General features: G+C 40.7%; 1 protein-coding gene across 1 annotated transcript in view; it reads left to right on the plus strand.

Annotated features, from left to right (window-relative positions):
* Positions 1-3,790: 3,790 nt before the first annotated feature.
* Positions 3,791-16,466, plus strand: part of mib2 (MIB E3 ubiquitin protein ligase 2) — a 40,894-nt gene continuing 28,218 nt past the window's right edge. Inside the window, exons 1-3 of the mRNA XM_053318323.1 lie at positions 3,791-3,922; positions 10,129-10,527; positions 11,641-11,812. Of these exons, the coding sequence (XP_053174298.1) occupies positions 3,892-3,922; positions 10,129-10,527; positions 11,641-11,812 (602 nt within the window). The 5' untranslated portion in view covers positions 3,791-3,891. The remainder of the gene's footprint in view (positions 3,923-10,128; positions 10,528-11,640; positions 11,813-16,466) is intronic.

Consider the following 16,466-nt stretch of genomic DNA (forward strand, 5'->3'; position numbering starts at 1 on the left):
AATATGGAGCTTGACATTAAGTGTCACCACATTAAAGTAATCAGTTTCTTTGTTTGTGTGAGGTTATAGAAAGCAGCATTTGTGCTCAACAGTCACTGGCCTTAGATGTGATATTTTGTGCTATTAAATTTTCCAGTGGAATGTAATTCTTCTTTGAGTGAAACTGCATCAAGATCATCATCCTGAAGAACTTATATAACACAGAATGAAATGTTGCATTATAATCAGTCCAGAATAAACGCTTCTAGTAAGCAACCAGTGATATTGATTCAGCTATACAGTATGTAATCAAATCCATCATATCTATACTGGATAACACTGACTGGCCAGTATCCTGTACTGCCTTGAAGGCATTTTTCAGCAATTCCGAATATCATCTTAAGCCTGCTGGTGAGCCGCTGTACTGTGCTATGCCTGAGGTTGGGCACCATGATATCATTATGATATGATATGATATGATATGATATGATATGATATGATATGATGGAAATTAATGAGCTGGACTGCTTTATAGCGATAGTGTTTACAGGATTTTTGGATAAATGTGTAATTTTTCACATAAGTTACTGATTAGAATTTACAGAAAATGTACAATGTCAATATAAATGTACAATATATAATAGCGGGACATTTTACAGCATAAGATTATCAGTCTAGATCTAGACAGATGTTCAAGAGGGGATGCTTGTTTAGTATTTCCCGACTGGGATCTTCCCAGCTGGATTGGGGATTCAGACTTTTGGCCACAAGCCAGTCCAGTCAAAGATGACTATTTGATCTGCAATGCATCATGCACTCCTGAAAAAGACAGAAACTCAGAGTCACTCAGTTTGGAATAGACTGAAGAGACTCAATCAGTGGTAGTGAGAATATTTTGTGTTCATGACAGCAGTTTGTAGGAGGATATGATCCAGTAAGAATAGGTACAGTAGAGGCGGTAGGTACAGATTTGGAACCATTTCTTCCTCAAATGTTTATTATTCTGTTACCTTAAATTCTGCACAGATTAATAGCTTTCTCAAGAAGTATTTGACCTAAACATGTTTGCTTTTCCTTCTAGTCTTGTAGAACTAGTGATTTATAGACTATACCTATTAACCAGCGGAACCAAACTATGCTTGATTAGCTCCAAGAACGCCTGGTTGATCTGACAGTCTATACCCCAGTGTCTGAGCTCTGTGTTTTATTCCCAGGCTGTAACCAGCCATATTTCAACTGTTCTTCCAGTCTGATGATGGCTGCGTGTCTGTGTGTATGTCTGTGTGTCTGCGCCAGTGTCATTGGAAGAGGAGCTGTGTGAATGAATGCTTTCTTTTATATGATCTGGACCAATGAGTCTGTTACATGGACAGAAGCAGCTTTGTTTACAAGATGGGAGTGGTGTAATAAACTTCATTATAAGCCTGTGTTTTAAGCGCGTCCTAAGCCCCCACTCATTTATTGGCTATTCATGTCCTGGCATTACCAGCTGTACATTCGTGTGTGTGTGTGTGTGTCGGCATCAGCAGCATGCTGTTTTGGCTGTTTTTGTGGAACCATATTGTCGATGTCTCCCGCAGCTGTGGCTGCATTAAAGAGTATTGTTCAAGGCGAGGAAAGCATTTGGAAACACATACACAGCCTCCCTCATCCCTCCTCTCTGTGTGTGTGTGTGAGCCTGGAGGAGACTGTGGGTTGGTGTTGCCAGCTCACCAGCAGCGGTTGCACAAACCAGTTCACGGTTGAAAATGAGAATCATGGCAGGTGCCCATTCATCAAAATCTCCTTCAACCCCACCCCTTTCTTTTTTCCTCAACACTCCCTCTCCCACCTCAAAAAAAAAAAACAACACAGAGACCCTCCCCCCAAAATGTATTGCCCCTCCCCCTCTCCCCTCTGTCCTCTGCTCGTCTGCTCATTGGCAGCAGACCGAATGGTGTCCCCGCAGGCTGTGAAAGAGAGGGCTGTGCATCCTTATGTAGAGCTCGATGCGCATGTGTTTGTACATATTGATCAGTAAACACAGTGTGTCTGCTTCACACACGTGTGACTGATGCTCACGTCCTCTACTGATGGGATATAGCATCAGAGGAATCCTATGCGGAGCAAAGCCCATTGGCCTGTTTTTATGCGAAAGCGAGGGAACGTCAACCTGAATGCAGAGCTCATCGGGCAGCCTCTCTCCCTGGTCATCCTCCTCCTCCTCCCTCTCTCTCTCCTCTCCTCTCCTCTCCTCTCCTCTCCACCTCCTCCACGGTGCTAATCCTTGCTGACACAACGCACAAAGGACTAAATGCTGGCCGCATCCTCCAGCAGCAGGGCTCTGTCTTCTTCCTCTTCCAGCTCAGATCCTATACGACCAGGCTGTTCACCCATACGGCAGGACGCTGTTTCTGTAAGACCACTCTCAACTGTATCGCATCTCTGGAATACCGGCCTCCTCCTCCCCCCTGTATCCCCTCCTCCTCCTCCTCCTCCTCCTCCTCGGCCGGTTTATTCAGGGAGCGCATCAGACCAGGGCTTTAGCCCTTAGGTGGCTTTTTTTTGTCTCGCTGGAAGCTGGTGGGACTACCAACACCATCTGATGCATTTATGTAGTAAGAGGTTGGAGCTGCCTCCTCTCCTTCCCTTTTTTGCTGGTCTCTCTCTTCGCCCTGCTGCACACCGATATTCCAACAGGTAAACCAGAGAAACAGGACGTGGTTTATTTATCTAGGCAATGCCAGTCTTGTCTGGTAAGGCGGTAGTGCATGTCTCTTGTCTAAAACTGTGAAATCAGTGTTATGATACTGCTCATATTTTAGGGTAGAACAGGTCTTTTTCTAATAAAAGAGATATGTATTTCATAAATAAGATGAGCCAGGCAGTCTCCTTGTTCTTTAAATGAAATATGGCTGCTTCTGTTTTCATCAGACCAGCCACAGTGAGCATTATTTACTTTCCCAGACAGGTAAATAATCATAACACACATGCAGCCCATACGCGTCTGCGGCCATGCTGCTACAATTGTGCCACATGTCATTACATTCTGTAGTAAAGCTATTTAGATGTGCTAAGCAGGCAGGCGGACATCTGGCTGGCCTGGCTGCTGCTATCACTGTTTGTGTTACAGACTGGTGACGATAAAATGAGCAATGAAAAAAAGAGAGGAAAAAAAGTTTGTCCTGACCCACAGATGCCGCATGATAATAATCTTACAGTGATGTTAAAGTTGTGAGAGCAGTTTGGGGATTGATTGCTTTAGTGTTATATGACTGTAGGATTGATTGATTGCTTTAGTGTTGTATGAAATGATACTATCCAGGCATGGGCCTTAGATGCTTGTTTCAGGTGAAGCTGGTACAAATTGGGAACTTGTGTGTGACAAACATGTGACTGAGTACTGACTTCTGAAATGACTTTTGACTTGAAGTTTAAACTTGAGCTGATAGAGTCCAGCAGTAACAGTCGGGAGGATCTGACAGGAGACTAAACAAACATGAGAAATGATCAGAGCTTTATCACACTACTATTGATGACAATGCCCCATTAGGGTACAAAGTAATCTGTTTACCTCTAAGACCTTTTATAACTCACTTCTTTACATTTTGTTTTAGCCAGCTTGGGTGTTTTTTTTTGTTTCTCCAGATAAGGCATTAAGCTTGTCAAGTCCTTGAGCAACATCTGTCAGACCAAAAAAAACCAAAACAAACAACCGAGCACAGGGGACAAAAAAAACGTCATGTTCCAAAACGAAGAGCAAAGTTCACAGCAAACCAAATACAAAGAATGCACCAGAAAGGGTTCACTCCCCCATCAGTAAGATGACAGCTTCATAGCACTCAGGATTTCAGATGGTGCTCTTGCTCTAGCTGGAATAAGAGCAACAGAAGCTTCAAGGTGTCACGGCACACGGGGATCCAGCTGCCAAACATGTTCAAAAACGGGCTGAAGATCATGGGGAGTGAGTATGATTATCCACGATAATGTCATATAAGAATCTTGAGAGGTCTTCGGGAGCATGGTTTTCTGCGGTAGAGTTTTTAATAAAAGCCTCGGGGGGGATAAAGTTTGTTGATAGGAACAATTCTGCTGGTATCAAGTTGCTTTTTTAAAACTCTTGCAGGCTTTAGGTTTTGTAAAGATGCTTTGTACAATGCTGATGAGAGAAGAAATGTGGTAATATCGACACAGTACACAGTGTTTGTGTTTGAGTAGTTGTATGATTGTTTAATTACGTGTGATAATTCAACAACTCCACACTGAAAAGGTTGGTAGATGAAGATATCTAATAATGCTATATGATCCAAGTACACAGTGCTTTTTTGAGTGAGATTTGAATAAAGGAAGACAGGCAAAGCTGGTCTGAAAATAGAGAATGGAGGGTCTTATTTTAGCCTTGCGCCCACTCTGAAGAAATCTTTGTAAATGTGTTATTTACTCAGTGTCCATATTGATTTTCCTGAAAGTCCTCTGGCCACCAGATGTTTCTGACATAAACCAGTTCCAGCAGGCTTTTACTCATTTCTGACATTAAGGCTGATGAGGCTGTAGTCATAGAGCCTGTGTGTAGATTACACACTGCTAAGCATTTTGGTCCAGTGGCAGCAATATAAAAAATAAAAAAACCCAGCACAGGCAAACAGCCTCTTCTTATTAGACATTAGAGTGAGGATATAAGCCAGTCAGACCACGTGTCGTAAGACATGCAGCCCCAGCAGGCCTTTGCTGCCTCACATATCTGATGGCAATGGGTCTGCCAATAATAGTACTCATGATTCATTTTCCCTTTTTGAAGCTGCTCACTGATTATTATCAGTGTGCTGAACTATATCTGCCTGTAGGTTGGGTTAAGAATTACAAATATGCCATAACCGCTCAGTGAAACCATCAATGTCTGTAGCTAGTTAGTCATGTCATTGGCCTGTGCCCCTGAGCCTTATATAACACTGGCTGAGTTGAACTGGAAGCAGGGACACGTGTACCAGCATTCTATTGATTCTAAAACATTTTGTTTCATCACCCCAATGACACCAGACAGTGACAAAGATGTCGAGACTAGATCCAACTAGTGCCAGCTTTCATGGAGATCCCAGTACCATTGCAGCGCTGTAGCTCCTCTACATTTTACACTGTGTGCCTCTTGGACACAGTGAGGAAAATGTGTTGAAAGTGTTTATAGCACAAAGTTAGATTGCTGTATTGCACAAAAAGTTACATTTTATAGTTGATTGAACACTATCCATTTACTATAGGTGTGTTTTTAATATACAGTACTTTCAAAACTTGAAAAAAAAAAATCACATTTAGTTACTGCTTGCCTTAAAAGTTTTTAAACTTTATGTTTGTAGTTTTCCAAATTTGGGAAGGATAAATGGGAAATATAGTGCTCTGATCATATTTTGAAACATATTTTTGAAATATGTTGGCTTTTAATGATTTCCACCTTATTTACACGCAGAATATGATCATATGAAATGTTCACATTATTTTGGCAATTGATTATTAATGCTTTAAAATGCCATGTGCAGCAGTTTGATAAAAGGTTTCAAGTTGAACCTTCAGTGACATGATACACCCACTTTATGGATATTACATAATATTCCCAGGCAAATGTTCTATGTGTGTCTGTGTGTGGACAAACACCTGTCTGATTGTTTGTTTGCAGGAGGTTAACGTTGCCCTCCCAGATCGGCCCTCAGCAGTGTGTACGACAAACGCCAGCCCATCTGTTAGGCAGAGTAATCCTACCCTTCTTAGCCCTCAGTCACAGATTGGCAAGCGACATGTCAGCAACACAGGCTGGTGGCCCGGTCATGCCCGCCTCTAACCCAGAGAAATAGAGTTACAGAGAAAAGTGAATTTAAAGAAAAGTGTATATACCCTTTCCAGGAAACCTCTGGAACAAAGGGGCACATGGTGTAGCTGTGCCTATTGACTGTCGATAAGTATTAGCCTGCGTTATTGATATGTTGATACGCACAAGTTAGATACCTGGAAACTAATTTCCGCTCTGTGCAAAGCTGGTTAACCAGCAGATTTCAGTTCCCTCTTATTGTACATGCTGGCTCACTGTTTTTACTGGAACACATAAGTGGAACAGAGCCCTCATTAATGTTATTACATATTAATAGTTTTTACACCTGAGCTATGCCGTGTTAAAATGCACAAAGGTAACTTAATACTATTCATAATTTAAAGCTCTAAATCTTTTCTTATCTCTTACTTAGATATCACAAATAGGAGCTGAGCACACGGGTCAAATATTACATTTTGGACAGTATCAGGAGTGTGTGTGTGTCTGTCTGTGTGTGTGAAAGAGATTTGAACACTTATACGACTTCCTCTTCCTGTGAGAGGCGTCAGCATTGTGGTTTATTTTTACGGATAGCTTCATAAAAACACTACACTAATAATATGTCTGTTATTTTTTTGAAGTCACAGTATTTGTAACAGTCGTACTTCTTGTCTCTGTTGACCTGGGCAGCCGTTAGCCAACTAGTAAACAGTCAGAACAGATTTCATCATCAGGACAATTGGCACAGTCCTGGAATTTGGCCCCGTGGCTGCTGAGGATAACATCAAATATAAAAAAAAAATGATGTTGAAGTGCACACTGGTGAGACTAGAAGCATTATTTGTCTCATCAGAGCACAGCTGGTGGTTTTTACATCTTGCTTTCTCTTTCCATTCATATGTATTGAGCTGTGGGTTTCTAAGCTGGTGAGGCTGCTTTACCTACTTAATGTCCACAGTTCCACATTTCAACAGGAAGTAATGGCTTTGCTGTGAAATAGCGGTCACTGGTTTAACAGTCACTTGTAGGATTCACTCTTGATTCCGATTTATCACTTGGTGTGTGGGGAGGATTTTCCGGCAGTGACCATCTGTCGACACAGACATAAAAATGTAACACAAAATAGCACGCGTTGGGATTTAACATAAGAAGATGAGCTTATTTCTACTGATTTCATGTAGGGCAAAAAAGTAATGCTTGTGTATTTATCCTTTTTTTTTCTAGTACATGGCTTTTGTTTTTGGAGTGCAGCGATAAAGCTTGCAGTAAGCAGCAGATAAAGAAGATGTGGGACAGGGGTTTGTTGTACAGGTGGAGCCGTCCTCTGAATCTCATGTGTTGCGTCTACCTGTCAGTACCAGGCCTGGTCTGTTTTAATAATGATAAGATATCAGTGTGCTCGGCCTGACTTCTCTCCCTGGAACACGATGGTGAGTTGGGGGGTGGGTGGGTATGTGTGGGTAGAAGATCAGTTTTGAATGTAGGTGGTAGGTAAAGTTGTTTTTCTGGAAAACAGTTCCTCAAACCAGAATGCTAGATTGTTCAAAGCCGGCTGCTTTTTCATCCTAATGAGCCTAATTGTGCTGTAAATATTGAATTAATGGCTTTTAAGTATTTTTCATCCTAAATTATAACGTCACTGATTGGTTCGACACACCAGCTGAAACTTTGGCACTTACTTCATCCATCCACACCCAGAACGCTGGCAGCTTTGTGAAACACGTCCACAGCTTGTGACAGCTCCACTGTTCACACACTGACATGTTAGATGACTGGCTTGGATATTATTCCAGTGCATAAAAGAGGCTAAGCTGTCATTTTGGACAGAAAAGGGAGTATAAGCAGCCAGCTTTCCCTCATTTAATCCCCTATATCCCCTATGTTTTCATGCTTAAGCAGATGCTTTTAATACCAAAATGACATTGTAATCTTGATAAGCGTGCACGTTTAATCTCAGCCACATTACAGGCATCTGTCCACCCTATTATTGAAAGATTTTGTAACCTAGCGCTGTGACTGACCAATCAGACTCTATACTGAAGCATCCTGGGTACCAGATAAAAAGGGGAATTTGAGGACCTTCAGTTTAAAGGCACACATATAATTTAGAAACGTTATTTAAATATTTGTTGTTTAAATCAGTATGTTCAAATAACTTACTAAATGTTTGCTGTCCACACAAAAGGCTTAAGTCTGTCCATTGTCCTAATTTAGCTCAGTGGTGGTTGTAAACATGGAAATGATGGATTACCACCACCATCAGCTGTGGAATGCGGTCAGATGTGTAGACCCTTTATAACGAACATGGCACTTGATTTCACCGTAACCTCACTTCAATGACTCCCAACCAGCTCTGTAATCACTTCCATTGTGTTTTTATGTAGCCAGTCACACAACACGACTGATGAACCTTCCTGTTTCTGTCTATTGTCAACTGTAGGAGTATAAAACAATAGCAGCGGTTTGATTCTAAGTCATAAATGCAATTCTGGGCTGTTAGTATTGCAAGAAAGTTGACATCTTTAATATTGCTTGAAAGAGGAAGTTTAGAGGTTTATTACATTATTACCAAATGTCGGCATCCTCAAAAAGTCACGCAAGGCCTCCTAGGTAGTGTTGTCTGCATGTGGTGTTACTACACAGCAGGAGTGAGTGTGAGCCTGTCTTAATGGTGAAAAGTGAGAACAAGCTTTAGCTTTCTTGAGGGACTGAGTATTAGCACACTTACCTGAGAGATTATTTAGCAGTTTTCCATCCTCATGTGACATATGTCAGATCTCTTCTCCAGCTGGCTTGCTTCTTTTCTTAAAGCTGATTTTACGTATTTAAGTCTGTTTAGCCATCATGGGCAGGACTACTTAGTCTGTGCAAACAGTTGTATAATGTCTCATGTGGAAGATTAAAATTAAAATGACACATTTCAAACAGTCTATTGAAAACATGCTGGTGGTTGCATTATGAGACATGTAGGATCCTGCATTTTTGTACTAGAGACTAAAAGGTAGGATATATTGACCTCTGCTGCTCTGATTTAGGAGTTATATGTTGGTCTTCATAGGAACAAAATCTGTATACTGTCCTTCAGTTTTACAAGCCTGCATATTTCTGTCTCTGCAACCTCACAAACATCTTTTGTTGTACGATCAGTCACAGAAATAGCTCTGCAGTAACATCGAGGAACGCTTATTAATAATCTTAAAGGACACTGCAGCAGAGTGTATAAAAAGGATATTTCTGATGTGTCACATGTGATTATTAATGTGCCTGATTGGTCTTCCGCTGATGGTCATGCTCCTCAGCAAAAGTTCCTGTCTATATTGCTGACTCAAGCTTCCACATAGATGCTACTTCCTTCCTGCCTGCGTATTAGCACTTTTTCTTTTCTCCTAGCAGCCAGCAGCATTCATTTTAAAACAGCGAGATCATCAGTTAAGGCAGCGAATGTGTGAGTTTGTCTGTCCTCGATGAGATTTTTGATTTAACTATTTCCATTCAAATTTTAGGGTTGATATAGTCAGATCCATACAAATAGAGACCAGAGATGTTCACTATGCTACATGAGCTTTTTGAGGTTGATTGAGGTTATACATAGAATAAATCAAAAGATAGATAGAAAGCTTTATTGTCATTATATTTTACATTTAATGAGATTACAATTGTCACTCCATTTGTGCTTTAAAGACAAATAAAAAACATGACAGCCAGATAAAATGTGACACACATTTGTGCGTCTTTCACCTCATGATTGTTAGTTAGATAGTTTAGTGCCGGTGTGTTACAGTTGTGGTTTGGGACATGAATGAAGCCATCAGACTATCCTGGTAAGGATGTAAGTATGTGTGTGCGTGTGCGTGTGCGTGTGCGTGTGCGTGTGCGTGTGCGTGTGCGTGTGCGTGTGCGTGTGCGTGTGTGTCAGGTCAAGGCTTGATTAGCGTAGCAGGGCGTAGCGGTCGTGTCCAGCTGCTCTCTCCAGAAGTGCGCCATGACACATAGCAAGGCCTCCAGTGAATGATCTACCAGCAAAGAGAAAAAACATTTCTCTGAAATTAATGAGACATATGGCATGTTGCTCCATGAGTCCCTTAGCCGCCACTGACAGACCTGTAGTCAGACCACACACAGGTTGCAAGATTTCCCTTAATACAAGTGGTGGAACGGTCCCAATTTTTCTGAAGCCCTTAGCAAGAATCAGCAATTTGTTATGTGCATTATTGACTTGTTAAAAGAAGAGATTAGTGGCTTTTTTCCCCATTATGACTCTGTTTCATAAATGTATCTACTTCATTTAAACTTGCTTGACCCTGCCGTGACTGTGCAACTTTATTTTTCCAGGTTTCACTGAACTTTTACTCTTTATCTTCTGTTATCTCCAGTCACCCCTGACCTGTTCCCGGAAACAGCCCTGGTTCCATCCCTGCCTGCGATATCGTCGGCGCGTGCCAGCGCTGCCCCTCACAAGCACCGGAGGCGCAGCAGCAGCGGAAGTGACAGCGCTGCCAGGCCCAGGCCGTTGCGCTCAGCCCCCAGGCCAGGCCCCAACGGAGGCAGCATGGAGGTGGGCATGCGTGTAGTGCGCGGCCTGGACTGGAAATGGGGAAACCAGGATGAAGGCGAGGGCCATGTGGGAACTGTGGTGGAGATCGGCCGGCAGGGTAGCACCACCACACCAGACAAGACTGTAGTGGTGCAGTGGGACAGTGGGACACGGACCAACTACCGCACCGGCTACCAGGGCTCTTATGACCTGCTGCTCTATGATAACGCCCAAATCGGTAATCAAATCAGCATGACCCTAGATTGGAAGTCTAGGGTCATACTTACACACAGGGACAAGTCTCAGTTTGTTACCACACAATACTTTTTCCATATGTTACATTAAGCAATACTCATAAAAAGGTTTTACAAAACAATTGGTGCAATTTTAACACATTTTATTCATTAGTAAAAGTAAAAGTATTTAAATTTGATACCCAGCTGTATGGGTCAGCACAGGTGTGTTTTCTATTTTTAATGAAAAAGATTAATAGTTTTAATTTACATGAGCTAATTAATCAGTTTGCATTAATTAAATAATCAATCTACAGCTTTTTATAATAGAATACAGAAGTATGCCCTACAAATTCAAATGCCAACTTTTGCTGCACAATCATCCCTTCTCTCTGTGTATTATTAACAAATGTATATGATTATTTTAAGCACATCTTTTAACACATTTGCAAAAGTATTTCTCCCAGCTTTAAAAACCAAGTAGCCAAGTAATATTCATTATCAGCTTTGTCCTTTTCCGTTCTCTAAAAGGTCTCCTTATTTTTGCTTCTCTAGTCTATTAGCTGTAATGGTCACATGTTGTTTATTGAAACCCCTTTTATCAGGTGTTTATCTTGCATTGCGCCTGCTCATCATTGCTGTGGCTCACGCAACCTTCCCAAAGTCCATTTTTAGTAAGCGTGGTACAGTAAAGACCATCTCTCTTCTTTTGGACTTGAATGACACACACATTAATGCAGGACTCATTAGCATTTTGCTCCATTTAAAGCGCCATTTTTCTGCCTCAGAAGCTTACCCTTCAATTAATGAAGCGAAAGAAGAGGAGGAGGAGAAGCGATGAGGTGCTAAGGGGGTGGGGGTATTTTTGCCATGCTGTTTGTGCCTCAGTTCTTCCACATCTCGTGACATATCAGCCATTGTGGCATCGGTAAGGACGTGACATATGCCTCGTCTGCTTCAGTGACTTGCATAGATCAGATACAGATTAGTATAAAACTAGCATCTTTCTTGCAAGTTCCTCCAAAAAAAAAAAACATTTTTTTTTTACAAAATAGAATAGAAACAGAAACTTCAGGCATGTTGGATTTACTGACTGACTGACTTGTCTTCCCCTCCAGGTGTGCGTCACTCGAACATCATCTGTGACAGCTGTAAGAAGCATGGCATCATGGGAATGCGATGGAAGTGCAAGGTGTGCTTCGACTACGACCTGTGCACCCAGTGTTACATGAACAACAAGCACGACCTGAGCCACGCTTTCGAGCGTTACGAGACAGCGCACTCCCAGCCGTGAGTACCGCGCTGCCTCTTATCTGGCACATTTGATCCCCACTTAAATTCTAATTATGTTGTCGTCCACTACATTGTCTGTGTTCAGCTAGTGTCCTCTATTCAAATCGAAATCGACTCATAGGAGCTAAGACCTTATTAGTGTTGCTCTCTCCAATTAAATTGCATTAGTCTGGTGTCTGTTAGGTCAAATAAACAGTGCTCAACCTCTCATAATCAACAGTAAACACAGGATCTTTTTCCCCTGAGTCATTGCTTTGTTTTGAAGCAATTAGAGAGCACCAAGATAAGAAAGGAGGACTTGTCTTGTTTCTGTTTTCTGCTTCTCATGTCCTTTCCAAATTCAATATGCAACTTTAAACCAATAGGAAGTGTTCTCTGTGGTGACATCAGGATGCACGTACAGTGGTTACAACTGCTTCTTTTTGAAATGAGCGCTGTATTTTTCAGGGGAAGTGCTTTGTAATATTCTGGTGTTTATTTCAAAAATCTTTACTTGTGGAACAATTAAGATAAGGAAAAAATGACAAATACTGTAAATCAAAATGGTGGATATAAACAACAACAACCAAAAAAAGATTGTTATATACATATAGAAACTTCAAACATTACCTGAAGTTTATCCAAGCTGACATACTGCAGAAAAACTAGAGGCAGGAATTTCTGTGCATACATTAACAGCATGCCCATAGTTACTATGAACTATCATAAGAATTGGTAAAATTGCAACTGCTTCTGTATTTTCAGTCAGTTTAGGCAAACTGCACTTGGCCTTGCTGCAGATAAATATTTACTGAGCTGATTCCAAGTGTCCTATGTATCCAGATTTACTGGACTGAGTTCTCCCTTCAGAATCCACTCTTCTGCATCAGTTCACAGTAAAGCTCCAAACTGCTTCGGGCACTGTCTGAATGTCAGCTGGATGGTCTGCGCTGAATTTAACGAGGTGATATCTATGACCCAGATTTTCTCCATAGTTTAGCCAGGTCCAAGTCCAACACAGTCCCATTTATCTTCCTCTGCCTGCTGTTCAATGAATGCCACAAATAGGAGTGTGGATCAAGAGTGTCAAGAGTGTGAGTCAGTACTCGATACCAAATTACAAGTGATTATTATTATTATTATTTTTATTATAATTTACATAGCAAATGTATTCAGCATATTAGCATGCCATTGATTGACATAATGTATTATCAGTGCAGCAAAGTGACAAATAACATGTTGCACCCATGCTACATCATCATCATCATCAGGTCATGACTTGAATCCAGTATCTTTGTCATCTGTTTTTATGTCTCTGTGCCGACAACAGCTGTGACCTGAGGCATGATGTTTTCGTCCATGAAGGAATTTATTTAAATTTGGCGTGAAGGTCCACTTGGACTCAAGGATGAACTGATTAGAATTTGGTGGTCAAAGGTCAAAGTTGCTATGACCTCACAAAACAGGTTTTTGGCCATAAGGTCGACTTTACTGTGACATAATAATGTTCTGGTCATTATTCAACACCATAACTCAGGAACATAAGTGAGATTATGACCTTATTTCACATTTGCAGTCAGCGTTGCAGGTGCATGTGCTCAGCCAAGTCTCAGTAAGACAAAGACAGTCCAGGTTATGATCATGGATGGGGTCATGGGTACAACTGTGTGATCTATCAGAATCAACTTTTTTGGCCATGCATGTGAACACATACACAGAAAATACACATTATATCTTTCTTCAAAGTCTTCACTACAAATATCACATGAATCTGGACAGACATGGATGTAAACTGTAACTTGACTGCTAAGCAGCATTTCTAGTTATCTTTACGTCCTGTTATCATTATCTGTGAGCACATTCTCACTTGAGAAATGTCTTCATTAAAGTGTTTAGCTTGGATTGACATTAGATTGCAGACTGTGTGGGCTCTAATGGTTGGGCTGGAACACAAGTTGTGGATTTGGGCTTTAAGTGAAACCTGGCCTCTGCCAGTGAGGCAAAATAGTGCAGTAATCATTTAGCATTCTGGCGGTAGATGGAATCTCATTTTGTCTCCCACTTCAGTTTCTCTTCACAGATATTGATTTGCCATTGATGCCCAAATGTTGTTTGGCTCAGCAGTGTCCTTCATTAAGGTGGAACAAACACCTTTCTGTGATCCTCTAACCAGGTCAAAGCAGGTCACTATCTTCCATCTGTAGACACTGCTGAAATACTTTCTTGTGCTTAGTGATAGGTCATATTTTATTGTACTGAATTGGAGGAAAATCTTTTCAGCCATATTAATATGGATAGTGATACTTTAATGATTTACAGTATAGGATACATTTTCTCGTTTACGGTAGCTCAATTTCAGTTATCAATCAATAAATTGAAAGATGATCATTGTCGACGTTGGTGAGAAGCGTTTTGTTTTTGAAGCACCTTTACATCATTTCTAGCATTTGAAAGTGAAAGAAGTAGTTGTAGTTCATTATGCAATGTACAATACAACACCATTAAATGTAGTAAAGAAGGCTTAGGCCTAAAAATAGCAAAGCCAGGGTTAACTACAAACAACACATTTATGTGAAGAGTAAGATTTAAAAGACTGTATCATCCCATCACTGGTTCAATGCTACATTAATTAGATGGATGAATATTGCTTGTCAATATGCTGGCAGTCCTTTAGTCTGTTTCATTTATCTGAATCACATTTAGAAAATGGTACTTCATTCAAGAAGTTTGCAGCACTTCTGAATGGATTGACGTCAGTGATAACACACTGGGCCTCTCTCCATTATGGCTCTCAAGGAGATTATTTTCACAGTCTGAAACATGAATGGTATATTGATGTCTATAAGTGACATAAAAGGCTGTGACTCAGCTGAAGACAGCCAGCCGTGATGTCAATGAAACCCTCAAACATCACTTGTCTGGAGCATTTATGACTTTCTCAGGCTGACAGTGTTCAGGGTGTTGGTTTAGTGTTCATTGTGACATTTCTAAGTGTCATATTTTTTAGCTGGCAGCAGTATTGTGAACTCATTTAACTTCATTATGATTTGTGTCTGGCTGCAGCATGGCTTGTCCTGCTTCATTTAGTATCCTAATCATTCCTTTAATTTCTGCAATTCATGTCCTGTTTGTAATTATCTACTTCCTAGAGGTGCTATTGAAATGAAATTTCAGCATGTTTTGCTGAACTATTAAATATTAGTATACAAATTCAGTTTTTGCAGTGTGGTGCTGAATTGGATTGAAATGTAACCTGCAGATTTTGGAAGAAATTAAATCTTAACTGAAGATATTGTCAAAATTTTAGACGCAATTGCTTCTCAATTGTATAAATAAACATTGTACAGTGTGTGCAAGTGCATGTCTTTCTATCTTTAAGGGAACCAATTTCAGATAAGGACATTGAGGACATTAGTGTGTTGTGAGGACAGTTTGGGCAGTCCTCACTTCAAAGGACAAATTGAGGGTTATGACTTAGTTTTAAGGTTCAATTTAGGGTAAGAGTTGGGTTTAGGCATTTAGTTCTGATGGTTAAGGTAAGGGGCCAGGGAATGCATTATGTCAGTGAGTGTCCTCACAAGGATATAAAGACAAACACATGCGTGTGATTTGGAGCAAATATTAGATTGATTTTATAATCAATGTACTCTTGCTTATGCATGCTGTCACCACAGTCAGGTCAGTGTTGAGCTTGCCTGGTAGTGATGAAAGAACAAATTTGGGCATGCCAACAGAGATTTTGATTATATTACGAAATTAGAACCCGCTGCTTATCATACTGACATGAAATTATCCCTTCATGACATTCAGTTTTTGCTGTCTCTTTTCTTCCTTTTTAGCCTTGACAACTAAGCACAGTGAAAATGGAGCTGTGATTGTCACTCAGATCTGGGAGTGTACATCTGGGAGGACATCACATGAAAGTCACTTCTTTTCTCATCAGATGAATCAGTTGAATGAAATAGAGGAGTACTGTACAGTATGCGGTGCCAGACACACAGTACTTCTTTATTACCAGACCACACTGACCCATATTTCACTGACAGCATTTCAAAAGACTAATTTATCTTCTGGCAGTCATGGGACACACTGATATTTGCCTGGAAAGTCAAATTTAGCTTGGTTTCATAATGATTTGTGCCAGCAGTGATTTCTGTGAGGGGACTAGCTTTATGCTCAGCATAGTCAGAGGGCCTGCTTTCATGTGGACCAAACATGTGTGAGGGTTTTAATGACAACTTAAGCAGGGTACATCTATTTGTAATTCCTAGACATGCTGGAGGCAGAAAGTTTATTGTCCTGAGGGGACAACTGGAAACCGTCAGCACTATAAAATGATACTAAACAAGCTGACACTCATGTTGCAAACATGGTGTGACACCTGAGCCGGATGTTCTATTGTAATTACAACAGATTTGACTGGATTAGCATGCTAACATTCTCAGCTGTGCAGATTAGCATGTTAACATTTTCAACTTCTTTGACGACGTGTATTAGATAACAGGTGTTGGATACCGAGCATATTAAGGTGTTGTTCACATAGCCGTGAACTGTGTATGTCCACAGGTATGTTAGCTTACTCTATTGTGGTTTCTTAACACAGATTGAACACATTTTTTATTATTGTGAATTAGGATATAAGGGGTTTGATTAAATTATTGTTGTATTGTAA

Source organism: Scomber japonicus, chromosome 4 (genome assembly GCF_027409825.1).
Source record: "Scomber japonicus isolate fScoJap1 chromosome 4, fScoJap1.pri, whole genome shotgun sequence".
NCBI lineage: Eukaryota > Metazoa > Chordata > Actinopteri > Scombriformes > Scombridae > Scomber > Scomber japonicus.